The sequence below is a fragment of the Electrona antarctica genome (genome assembly GCF_951216825.1).
Source record: "Electrona antarctica genome assembly, chromosome: 6".
Taxonomy (NCBI): Eukaryota; Metazoa; Chordata; class Actinopteri; order Myctophiformes; family Myctophidae; genus Electrona; species Electrona antarctica.
The window spans coordinates 39242059-39253878 of NC_136811.1; the positions used below are offsets into that span (position 1 = coordinate 39242059).

General features: G+C 40.7%; 1 protein-coding gene across 3 annotated transcripts in view; it reads left to right on the top strand.

Annotated features, from left to right (window-relative positions):
- The window catches only part of inpp5b (inositol polyphosphate-5-phosphatase B), a 30912-nt gene extending 19385 nt beyond the window's left edge, over positions 1-11527 (top strand). For all 3 annotated transcript variants that reach the window (XM_079504638.1, XM_079504639.1, XM_079504640.1), the window contains 11 exons: positions 78-189; positions 1111-1220; positions 1853-1988; positions 2457-2567; positions 3291-3456; positions 5637-5872; positions 7558-7662; positions 8218-8302; positions 9552-9679; positions 9816-9927; positions 10376-11527. In XM_079504638.1, the coding sequence (XP_079360764.1) occupies positions 78-189; positions 1111-1220; positions 1853-1988; positions 2457-2567; positions 3291-3456; positions 5637-5872; positions 7558-7662; positions 8218-8302; positions 9552-9679; positions 9816-9927; positions 10376-10485 (1411 nt within the window). In that variant the 3' untranslated portion in view covers positions 10486-11527. The remainder of the gene's footprint in view (positions 1-77; positions 190-1110; positions 1221-1852; positions 1989-2456; positions 2568-3290; positions 3457-5636; positions 5873-7557; positions 7663-8217; positions 8303-9551; positions 9680-9815; positions 9928-10375) is intronic.
- The last annotated feature ends 293 nt before the right edge of the window (positions 11528-11820 follow it).

Consider the following 11820-nt stretch of genomic DNA (forward strand, 5'->3'; position numbering starts at 1 on the left):
GACTATGATTATCAACAATGAATTGAAATTCACATCAGACGCATTAAAAGATCTGTTCTCTGCCATGTCGTTGACAGCGTGGTCCTGTGGATTGGAGACCTCAACTACCGAATCAGTGAACTTGATGTTGAACATGTGAAGGATCTAATCACCAGGAAGGACTTTGAAAAGCTGCACAACTATGACCAGGTTAATGTCCAACCCTCCGTTCTGTCTGTCTTTGTCTCTGCATTGTGTCACTGTTGGGCAGAAACCTTGTAACTCCTTGGATAAATGCTCTACTTTGTCACAATACAGTGTCACACAATAGTAGCAACTAGCAAACAAACGCAGAGCTACAAGATCACAACAACACGTGGGTCTCTGGGTTTTATACATTTTGAACCTATGAAAAGTATTAACACTTTTTTTCAGAATAAAGGCACTAGAGTGCCAAGCAGATGAGGCAGATTTTACATTGAAAAGCCCCACCTTCCATTTCCCCCCAAAACCGGGAGATGAAATGTTCCATTACTACCTCACGCTAATATGTCTGATCTCTCTTTAGAAGCGTTAATATTATAAACAAGATGCATGATGAAGTTAGAAATGTAGCACCCTGCGGGTTTATTTGAGACTTGAAACGGACCTGTGGACACGTCTTTACCTTCATAAGTGTTGGATGGATGGATGGATGGATGGATTTTATTTTATCATTGAACACTGTTTACACACATGTACAACGAAATTGATCTGTTGGCATCACTCCAATGCAGTACAAAAGTAATCATAATGTGTTAGTAGTAGCACCCAGTAGGTACCAATAATAAAAAGCAGTAAGAAATAGTGTATGTACAGTCAGTGTTAACAAGAGATTGAGACTAAATAAATACATTGAATCCATTTGGAACGCATGCTCTTTTTTCCATTTCCTGAAAAGTAACAGACATAAACACATTGAGGGAAATGGGGAAAATGTAACCGTACGGTTACAAAAGCCTCATTGATACAAGACTTTTGATTAGCTGATTACAGAAAGCTTTTGATTCCAGACTCAATTACACACTGGACAGTAGTGTGACTGAAATGCTTGTTTTAAGCGTGTTGCTGACTTTTTCCTGTGCTTCTCAGCTGAAGAGGCAGATTGATGAGGAGGCCGTATTTGTTGGTTTCGTGGAGGGTGTAATTGACTTCCAGCCCACCTACAAATACGACACAGGCTCTGACCAGTGGGACACAAGGTAAACTATCAGGGTTCATACACACAGTGGAAGAATAGATGACCTATATGAGGTTTTATTACATTTAAATTATTACATTTTGAGACGTTTTTACATTATGAGGCATTATTACATTATGAGTTGCAACTTGCTACATATATGGAAGATGGACTACAAAATAATCACAAAATCAATTCGCTATTTATAGCTCTCATTAACTTAGTGATTTATAACCAATTAAGCCATATATACTTAATTGTATGATGAATACCGGAAAAATAAGCCAATCTACATGCTTACAGTGTGTGACATCAGAATGCTTTGTCAGCTTGTAATTCTATTTGCCAATTTTGAAAATTTTGAAATATATTGGCATTTTCTTCTAATTGGGGGATGCCATAGCCTGATAAACCATCCCAGTCGCGTGAATTCACATTATCATGCGTCTTCTGCACACCGGTCTGGCCCCAAACGCTGGGTGGACGTTTTGCAGAAACCAAAATGTGGAATAATTCACACCACCAGGATGGTGTACCAGGCTAGGGATGCATTGCCAGGTTGAAAGTGGTGAAATTTATTCTGTAGGTATATTTACATTTCATTGTTTTATTTTTAAATGAGCGTTTTATTTCACTGTTACTTGTGCATTTTAGTGAAAAGTGTCGGGCGCCTGCCTGGTGCGATCGGATCCTGTGGCGAGGGAAGAACATCAGGCAGCTCCACTACCAGAGTCACATGACACTGAAAACCAGTGATCACAAGCCAGTCAGCTCCCTGCTTGAGATCGGGGTGAGACGAGAATACACATTCTGTCAATGCGTTGATGCCACCTCTACTCCCTCACTTTTTCATTTCTATTCAGCATCCTAAAATGTTTTTTAAAATATGCTCTAAAAAGTGTGCCATCAGTCTTCCAAACTAGGTATGCAATGCAAATACATTTTCGGTTCGACCTTTGACTATTAATGTTGCTCTAATCTTTCTTTTTTTTCTTTTCATAATTCATGAAATCCTGCTGTAGCAAACTTGCTTAAGGGGGTCATCCATGTTGTGCTTTCCCAATTAATTTCAGCTGCTTTTCAAAAAATATACCCATTCATTCCCTCTTGTTTTTAAATCACATGTCTGGGACAAGTGCCATGGCCTCAATTAAGGGTTCTTTCAAATGAAATATTTACAAGCACGAGGTCTGTCCTCCACTGTTTTCATCTCTTTTTTTTCTGACGCTAATATACTTTGTTCCTTGTGCTCTTGCAGATGAAGGTAGTGGACGAGGAGGCCCACAAGAAAACCTTTGAAGAGATTGTGCGCTCCATAGACAAGATGGAGAACGAGTGCATTCCGTCCGTAACCTTGTCCAAGCGAGAGGTGAGTGCTTGTATCCCTTAATGGTCAAATTATTATAAAGGAAGCCATAATGCCCCTAACATAGTAGTCTCCAACTGACCCTGACGTGTGTGGTGGCGGCCACATGATATATGATGTGAAAAAAGAAAATGATGAAATTAATACATTTTAATATGACCAAAGCTAAATAACTACTACTACTACACAGCATTGTAAAGCTCTCACCATAGATCCCTTCAGATCTCAGTATTGTAAAGCTCTATCCGACTGTTGAAAGCTTAGACTTAATCACCCCATCCTGAACTGTGATCGGCTTATTTGAAGTAATTTGGCAATTTGGTCAAATTACTGATTTATGTATCCATTAATTATTTTAAACATGCCGTTTTTGTGTGGGTGCTTGCTAGGTGAATACTATATATAGTTTTTTACAGTGGCCTATATCTAACATTACCATGTAAAGTGCCACTGAGTGAAGTGCCACTGGCTCTATCAGGGTAATGGATATTCATTCATCTCATACATATCCTTGGTATTATACATTTATAATGCTTTACAAAGGGAGTGGACTCTATTCACATTACCATTTATGTTAATGTCTTAATACTTTCTTTTGAAGTCTTGACTTATATTGTCTATCTATTATGAGCATTTTGTATTCATAACATTGCATTAGCCATAGGGTTTGAATGTTAACTTGAAGGTCACCTGGCTCTCTGTCTCCCTTTGCCTGTCGTCCTCCAGTTCCACTTTAAGGATGTGAAATACATGCAGCACCAAGCAGAGACGCTGAGCATATACAACGACGGGCAGGTCCCGTGTCAGTTTGAGTTCATCCAGAAGCTAGATGAGCCCACCTACTGTAAGGCGTGGCTCACTGCCAGCCCGCCCAAGGGCTTCATCGCTCAGGGTGAGTAGCAGTCACTGTTAACGTCAAGCGGCCATGGTTATCGCTTTTGATGAAGCCACGTGGTGAGGACCATGACATATGAAGCGCGATGATGTACTGGCTCCAAGTGAAAGATTGTTTTGGTTTTGACTTAAGCCATCAGTTGACACAGGCACTCACTCTCACATTTAATGGTGGCAAGGCAATTTCAGATATGAGCCCAGTGTAAGAGCCCTCTAAATAATGGAGGGATGCTAGGGCTCATGATGGGAGGCAAGGAGTGATTGTGTGTAAGATAGAATCATAGGCCCTCATTTATCAATTGAGTGTAAAATCTGCCCCAAATTCAAGTGTAGGTTTTGTAGTACACCCACGTCTCCACAGCATTTATAAAGTGATCACAAACAGCTGATCCTTCCTTAATTTAATTCCTAGCAGTGATAAATGTGACGGCTGAAATCAATCTGGCACGCCCTATGAAATCAAGCCTCGCCCTCGTTTTTGCGACATGAACAACTGCAATACGACCACACAACGTATGGGAAACCATGGTTACATGATCGAGCCAATAAAAAAGTTTCACCCCGCTTGTCTTGCTGAACCGCCAGCCCCCCCCCCCCCCCCCCCCCACCTCTCATACACACACAGACGCACGCACACGCAATGCAAGCCCAACTGGTGTGTTCTTAAATAAATAAAGAATGAACACCTGCATGAATTAAATAAGCTGTAGGCCTACCCTGTCTGTTTCTCCTCTCGCCTTGCTGCCCGCCTCACGCACGCACATATCGCACGTTCGACAGTCTATTCGACAGTCCTATTTAGATTGCCTCGCAGTCGCTGCAGTGGCTGGGCTGTCAACTGTCAATTATATGAATGTGCAGCCAAAACCGTAGCCTCATATGTGGCACTGGTGGTGGTGGGCTGGCTGGCTGGGTTAGCCTATACCTATCACCGATGCGGTTCCCACTTGCACTGGCACGGCACATTTGGCATTCCAGCGACGCGTCGGGTTTATTAAACGAGGAGGAGATTGCACATAACGTAACTCCAGAAAGACATCGGCCTGCTGTAGATTAGGCTACAGTAGGCTACCCATGTTGGGACTCTCCGCAGCTGCAGCACTGCACTATAGGCTACTTTCCAACGTCCCGTCATGGAAATATTCCAGCACAGACAGCCCAAATTCTCGATGTATGCGCTCATGCAAAACACTTTAAATGGCTTAAGCATCTAACTTGCAACACTGTTTTTAATTCCGCGATTTTAATCGCTTGTAAAGTTCTCCTCCTAATTTCATATGACACAAAGACACATCGTTGATGTAGGCCTATTCCTTTTTTTCTTTTCTTTTTCTTTTTTTACATGTAGCCCATATACATACAGTTTTATATTAACATTTTAGGAGTGAATACATATGTTTCGATGCCTGTGACAGCCTCTCAGCTGGTCAAACAATGCTGCTCCGCCGTTCTACGACAGAAAAACAGGTGAGGACAAAGCGTACGACAGCTCCCGACCAGACGTGATATTTGTCCTGGCTCACGTTCAAGTTCAAGGTTTTGCGGAAATGGTAAATGCAGAAAATTGCGGTAATTTCGGCGTGCACCAAGTTGATAAATGAGGGCCATAGTGTTGGAGGTGTCTCAGCCGTTCCTCTTTTTTCTGGCTGTCGCTGAATCATTGTGTGTTTAGCAAGTCCTTGCTGTTGGCCTGAAACCTTGTATGTCCATACATTGCAACTTTTCATGTTTTCGAAATGTAATGCCTTACTTTAAGTGTCGTACAAAAGTTGTAAAGATTTCTGATAGACAATATTACAATGTGCCACGTTGTGAGCTTGTAGAGCAAGTCTTTTCACTATTTTGTATGCATTTTAAAAATGAAAGTGAAAGTGGTTAGGTTTATCTGTTGGTTTTATACATATTTAACCAATGAAAGGGTTGAGACTAAATAATACGTAACTACACAGGATACTTTTTCTATTTCCCCAAAATAATCTGTTTTGACATACTGTACAATGTTTCTTCCAGACAGCGATGAAGTGTATGTTTTCAATCACTTTGACAATGTTTCAGCAAAGTACAGTGTAACCTCAAGTGTTTTTTATTGGCCTACAGCCATATCCCATTTATCTTACATAGTTACATTATATATCTTTTGCTCTCTGTCTCTCTCTCTCTCTCTCTCTCAACACCCAGGTGGTCGTGTGGACATCGACCTGGAGGTGTTCGTCAACCGTTCGACGGCCCCCGACCTCAACTCAGGCCGGCAGGAGATTGAGGACATCCTAGTGCTCCACTTGGAGAGGGGGAAGGACTACTTCATCTCTGTGTCCGGCAACTACCTGTCCAGTTGCTTCGGCAGCTCCATCCACACACTGTGCCAGCTGAAGGAGCCCATCCAGGACATGCCTCGGGAGACCGTCCGTGAACTGGTTAGTGCCCCCGCCAGGTGCAAAGAGCAGAAACACCTTCACTGCAGCCTTGAAAATGCCTCTCTTACAGCCCCGGGATTCTTGCTAGGGCTACTGATTATTTTCTTAAAGATTATTCACTCTATTACTTTTTGGATTAATCGAGAATTGCAGTTTTTGGATACTGTTTTTTATTAGCCCTTGTATGTGCCACGCAATGGTAGACCTCAGGCCTGGTATGGTAGGCCTCAGGTCTACCATTCTGAAATTTAATTTAATAATATTTGGACTGCTGGACAGCTGACAGTAGGCTCTCTTTACTCTTACCTACCATTGCGGTGCACATCTATGCACGGAATGTCTATGTTCACAGGCTTCTGTGTGCGGCCTAGAGGGCATCTGAGCATGTGCGTCACTACAAGTCTTACACTAAATGTGTTCGGGAAACCCAGCCAATGCTGTTATGGGAAATTGACAATGCTAATGGTCAAATTTTGTATTATCTTTTTTTAAGCTTCTTAACATTTCTGCTATTTGTGTGTATTGAAATCTGCTGAATCAAACTGAACGCTGCTTTTTCTTAATTTTCCCAGAGAAAGGGGTCCAAGGATTGAAATGTGTATAGGAACACTTTCCACAGCTTGTTGCCAAGCTATTGTAGCACCCTTTGGCCAGGAACTGGCCAAAGGGAAGCAAAAGGGCAGCCCATAGAGCAATTTGCATTATAAAAATGTGGTCTCTCAATGCAATAGCTGCCTTCACGGACACTGATCATTATTTGAGAGCTTCGTAAATGGTATAAAACTGGCGACTGCCACAAATTAAAGAACTACACATCAGAGCAACAAACAATCACTTACCATTTCCATATCAGTGACTCCCTCCCTCCCCATCCACCATTTTTTCATTTAGATGAGTGGCTCTCTTTTTTTGGGCCAGCATTATCCGATATCCAGGTCCCTTAGATCATTTTATTGTTGAGTTTCTTCTAACCTTTGATTAGGATTTTTGACACTGGACACTTAACCATTACCTCAATCTCGGTTTAAAATATTCAATCGAAATTCAAAATCTTTTAATGCCAGATTTAGCTACTACGGCCGCAAACTTCCCATGCAAACATCTAGCCTAGCCACTAGCCGTATCTGCTAGGGGTGTCAAAAAGAATCGATTCGAATTAGAATCGCGATTCCCGTTATGAACGATTCAAAATCGATTCATAATTTTCTTTTTTCTGGTTACAGTTACAGGAGTTTTCACTACATGGTGTTTGTGATATGAAATGTAAGCTTACCCTAATCACAGTAAACATGTCTTCAGTCATTTTCAAGTTACTGTAGTGTAGTCACTTCAGTTGGCTGGAGTAGATTGTGATGAAATCCTATGTATTGAATCGAGAATCATTTTGAATAGAGAATCGTTTTGAATCAAATGCTTTTGAATTTTAAAAAAAATCTATTTTGAATCGAATCGTGACCCCAAGAATCGGAATCGAATCGTGGGACACCCAAAGATCCACAGCCCTAGTATCTTCTCTGCGAGTCAGCCCAGCTGGTTTTTATTTTTTGATTAGGTGTGTGGTAATGCTAGTTTGAAGCACGGGTAGATCAATCAGATTGCTTCGTTGGAACTACCTGTTGTAAAATATGGAATCTCTTTGACTTAACTGTAATTTGTTGCATTTGTTCTGTTTATATCCTCAACAGAGTGAAACGTCAGTAGACGAGAGCACGGCCCCTGAAAAGCCGCTAGACATTCCTAAAGAAATCTGGATGATGGTGGATCATTTATTTCGTAATGCCATCAAACAGGTCAGGACATTACACAGTGAAGCCTCTTCATATTGAATTGTATCAAAGAATTTCCAATACCCGTCTGGATTTTTGTTTCTGGGCAGTTTCATACCCTTACAAAATTCTGAGTGAATGGTTGAACCTTTGGCCTCCTCCCAGCTATGTGCGCCTTACAAGGACAGATAAACTAAGCTCTCTGCTGTCCACAGCAACCCTGCAGAGGGAAAAGTTGGAATGTTTGGAAGCTTTCGTCTAGTTTCTCGCAGCTATTAAGAAACTGGTGACTGCAGAAAGAGTTTTGCTTGAGGGCTTGACTGACTTTGTGTAGCTTCTGGGTTCTTGCTAATTAAGTAACTTAATGTTAATTTAAAGAGCCCCGAAGAAAGAATAATATGTACTGTATTTTAAATACTCTTTACGTCCAGTACATTTTTCTGAGGCTCAAAGCTGAAGGGCAATCAGGTCCGTCAACTATAATAGTGCTGCATTAGCTGGTTAGATTCATCTAATGTTCTGAGAAAGTTTTATCATTTTCTTTCTTTGTATTGTAATTTATTTTGTATTTTTTCACAGGAGGACCTCTTTCAGCAGCCTGGGCTCCGCAGTGAATTTCAGGAAATAAGGGATTGCCTTGATACAGGCATGCCAGATTCTCTCCGTATCCTTAACACTTTCATTATAATAACCAAACATCTGGATGAGATAGGCCTTTTTTATCCACATGTACCATTTTGTCCCTATTCTTTCTGGGCATGTCATAGGAGTACATTGGGTGAAAATGGACAAAGAGATTTGTTGTAGTGGGGAAAAGAAATCATACTGTGTGAGGGGCGCCCACTGTATTTATATCGGCCACATGAGGTCTTATGTTGTCATTTAGTGCCCTAGTATACACAGGGGTGCACATAATTAATTATTTTGGGCTAGTTCTCAAAGGAGCACTTGGACACACAAGATGCAAAAGATACAAAGATGCAAAGCTACACAGAATCACAGACAGTGTATTTGTAGACGTTAAGCAGCAGGAGGTCGTTTAGCAGCAGGAGGACGTTTGTTAGCAGCTCAACTACTGAGACAACAAACGTCCAACACAGATAATACTAATGCTGCAGGTTCCACGTTTAAGTAATTCCAGTGTTGTTCAAGTGACCTTTTAATTTTGTAAATATGGTCGTGACTAGCACTTTGACAGGAGGAGCACCGTAACTTTCTCTTTCAGTTTCAAATGTCATGGTAGCTTGTTTACAACTGAAACGGACTTCCTGTGCTCTGACTTCCTCTTTAAAATAATAGTCATGTGTAGTGATTAGTCAACAAGTCTACTTACAGAAGGTTAACATCTCATTTGAGTGCCTTTCGAGTGCCTGTCAGGATTCTCTACATGACTGTCTCAGCTGTTGGTACGCGAATGCGCCTTGCATGCCTTTGATCTAACACGCAGCAAACATTTTGACGACGCATGCGCACTCGCGTACCAGTTATGTGCAAGTCCATATACTTGGCTTGCAAACAAGTTATATCATAAGTTCTCTAAACAAACATCAAAAGTCCATAGACTTGGCTGGCATGTCATGGATGTCAGAAGTGCTGACTTGGCAGCCATATGACATAATCTTCAAAAGCCATACATTGGAGGGGCTAGTGCCCATCGAAAGGAGGGGTCAATGTAGATGGGGTTTAAGTGGTTAATATTTTCGTTTATCTCATTTATGCCTCATTAAGCTTTCAATATCTGTAGGTTACATTTTGGGGACATAAACATTTAGGTGATGCTGAGCTGGGGATGGAGTTCTGCGGTGTGACGTTGAAGTTGCAGCTCTCTAATAACAATGGTAATGGTGGCTGGGCAATGGGCAGATCCAGGTTCTGACAGAAGGCTATTCCCTTGACTATGCATTAACTACCAGCTGGCAGTAACCACTCGGTGGCAGAGGCCTTGCTTCTTCTCCTAGACGCCCTCCCAGAGCCTGTGGTGCCCTACTCCCTCTACCAGCAGTGCCTAGAGTGCTGCTCCAACGCCAGTCAGTGTAAGAAGGTCAGTCAGAAAGGAGCCCTTAACAAATCATACATCATGCTTAATGTTAATTTACAGTGTGTTTTTAATGACAAAGTTGATCTTTTAATAGACCGTTTATGTTAATATACCGGGTGGATTTTCTTCTACTTGTCAGGTTATCTCCATGCTACCTCGGTGCCATAAAAATGTGTTCAACTATTTAGCTGCCTTTCTCCGTGAGCTGTTGAAAAATGCTGCATTCAATCGACTCGACATCAACATTTTGGGTAAGAAATGGATTGTTTTGACTTTGTTCTGCCATTCAGTGCCATACAGCCATGCTGTTTTTTTTTTCAATCCAGTAACGAAAGAGAATTTTTAATTAGTGACAAATTAAATCAGTGACAAATAAGATGACATCCCATGAAATTTGGCATTTTAAATCATTTAGTTCATCATAATATCAGTTTCATGTCTTGATTTGTGGTTTATTATTTTCATGTCTGATCACATAATCTAATCCATATAATCCACGCATATAATCAGGAATACTGACATGTTTCATGTCAGGTTAGTTGCTTACATGAATTAGCTTTGTAATAATTCAATGAAGACCCCGCTATCTAATTGCTGCCACCACCAGCATAACGAGCAGCATGTTCTGAGAAATAAAGATGAAGATGATTGCTTTTTTTTCAACATTTGTATTTTCTCCTTTTTTCTCCTTCTGCATAGCCACCATTTTTGCTGCCTTGCTCCTGAAGTCGCCTACAAAGCAGGACCTGGCGGAAAAGAGGAAAACACAGGAGTTCTTTCACCACTTCTTGATTCAGGATCTCTCCTAAATCGAAGCGTAGGCTCCCTCCCACCATGAAGAATAGTGTACACGTAAATAGAATTGCCATTGTAAAGCTCAGTATTTGAAATGCCATACATTGTAATGATTTCCTCTATATTCCTAGATGGGTCTTTGTATAGGCCAGTGGTGTAGTCAAGTCAAAACAGGTGGGCATACTGTCAGTTAAGGAGGAAGATGCATCGATGCAGTCAGCCATGCTGACTGAGGCATGGTCGGTGACAACTTTTATGACACATATAGTACATTAATTGCAGCCATACATAAAGCTTAATTTATACTCCATTGTACGATGGTCAACACTGTCATATGACATAGTATAAATCAGACTAATCCAAATAGTATAAAGAAAAGCGTAGCCGATGTTCAACCTAAATCCCATAGTTCTGATGTGAGATCAATACTTTTGATTCAAAACAGACCCCGTCTTATGTGTATTTCTCTAAAATGCTGAAACGATGATGTGAAAGATGTCATCGTAAGGTCCATAATGTGAAACGCTGTGTTTAATTTTTATTTTTTTTATTTTGCAAAGACATACACAAAAGACATTGGCTATTTTATTTTTTGCCATACTACATTATAGATCTCCTCACATCGGAACAATGGGATTTAGGTTGAAAATTGCCAACGTTTCATGTAACTTTAGTTTTGTCTTTGACACCTGTCCTGTACACCTTTCCTTTCCTGTGTGTTTCCGTTCTTGCCTGTTCCGTTTCCGTCTTTCTTCTACTGATGGCACTCACTGTTGTACATAAAAGTCTAGAGGGCATATTGCCTGTATTTCAGTTGGACTACACCACTGATAAGATTGTATGATTGATTGTCTTATTTGATTTAAATATGTTTTACAGCAATGTTTGTGAGCTGTACAGCTTTTATTGTATATCACAGAGCAGCTGTGGGGAGCTGGTTATTTTTAATGTATATATTAACGTTTATTTAAAAAAGAGAGAATTTGTATTTTGATGTTTCAAGTCACCCAGCAGCTGATTGTTCTTTTTATATATATAAAAATATTGAAAACAGAAGCAGTGTCTCATTGTTTAAAGCATGTTTTTCAAACCATTGGCATCTAAAACAAATAGAGATGTGGATTTATGTGACCATTTAACGGAAAGGATATGCAGTTATAACATTCTGTCTCTATCTAGTAAACTACTTGCATGATGCAATGAATAAGTAAAAACATCATGACAGCTGTGGTATTGCCACACATAAAGGCCAGTCCACCCCAATGCAACTCCTGTTATGGATTATTATAGAAATTCCACAACACTCCTTGCACCAACATGCAACTACTTATGGTGGCAGTTGCAAGGAG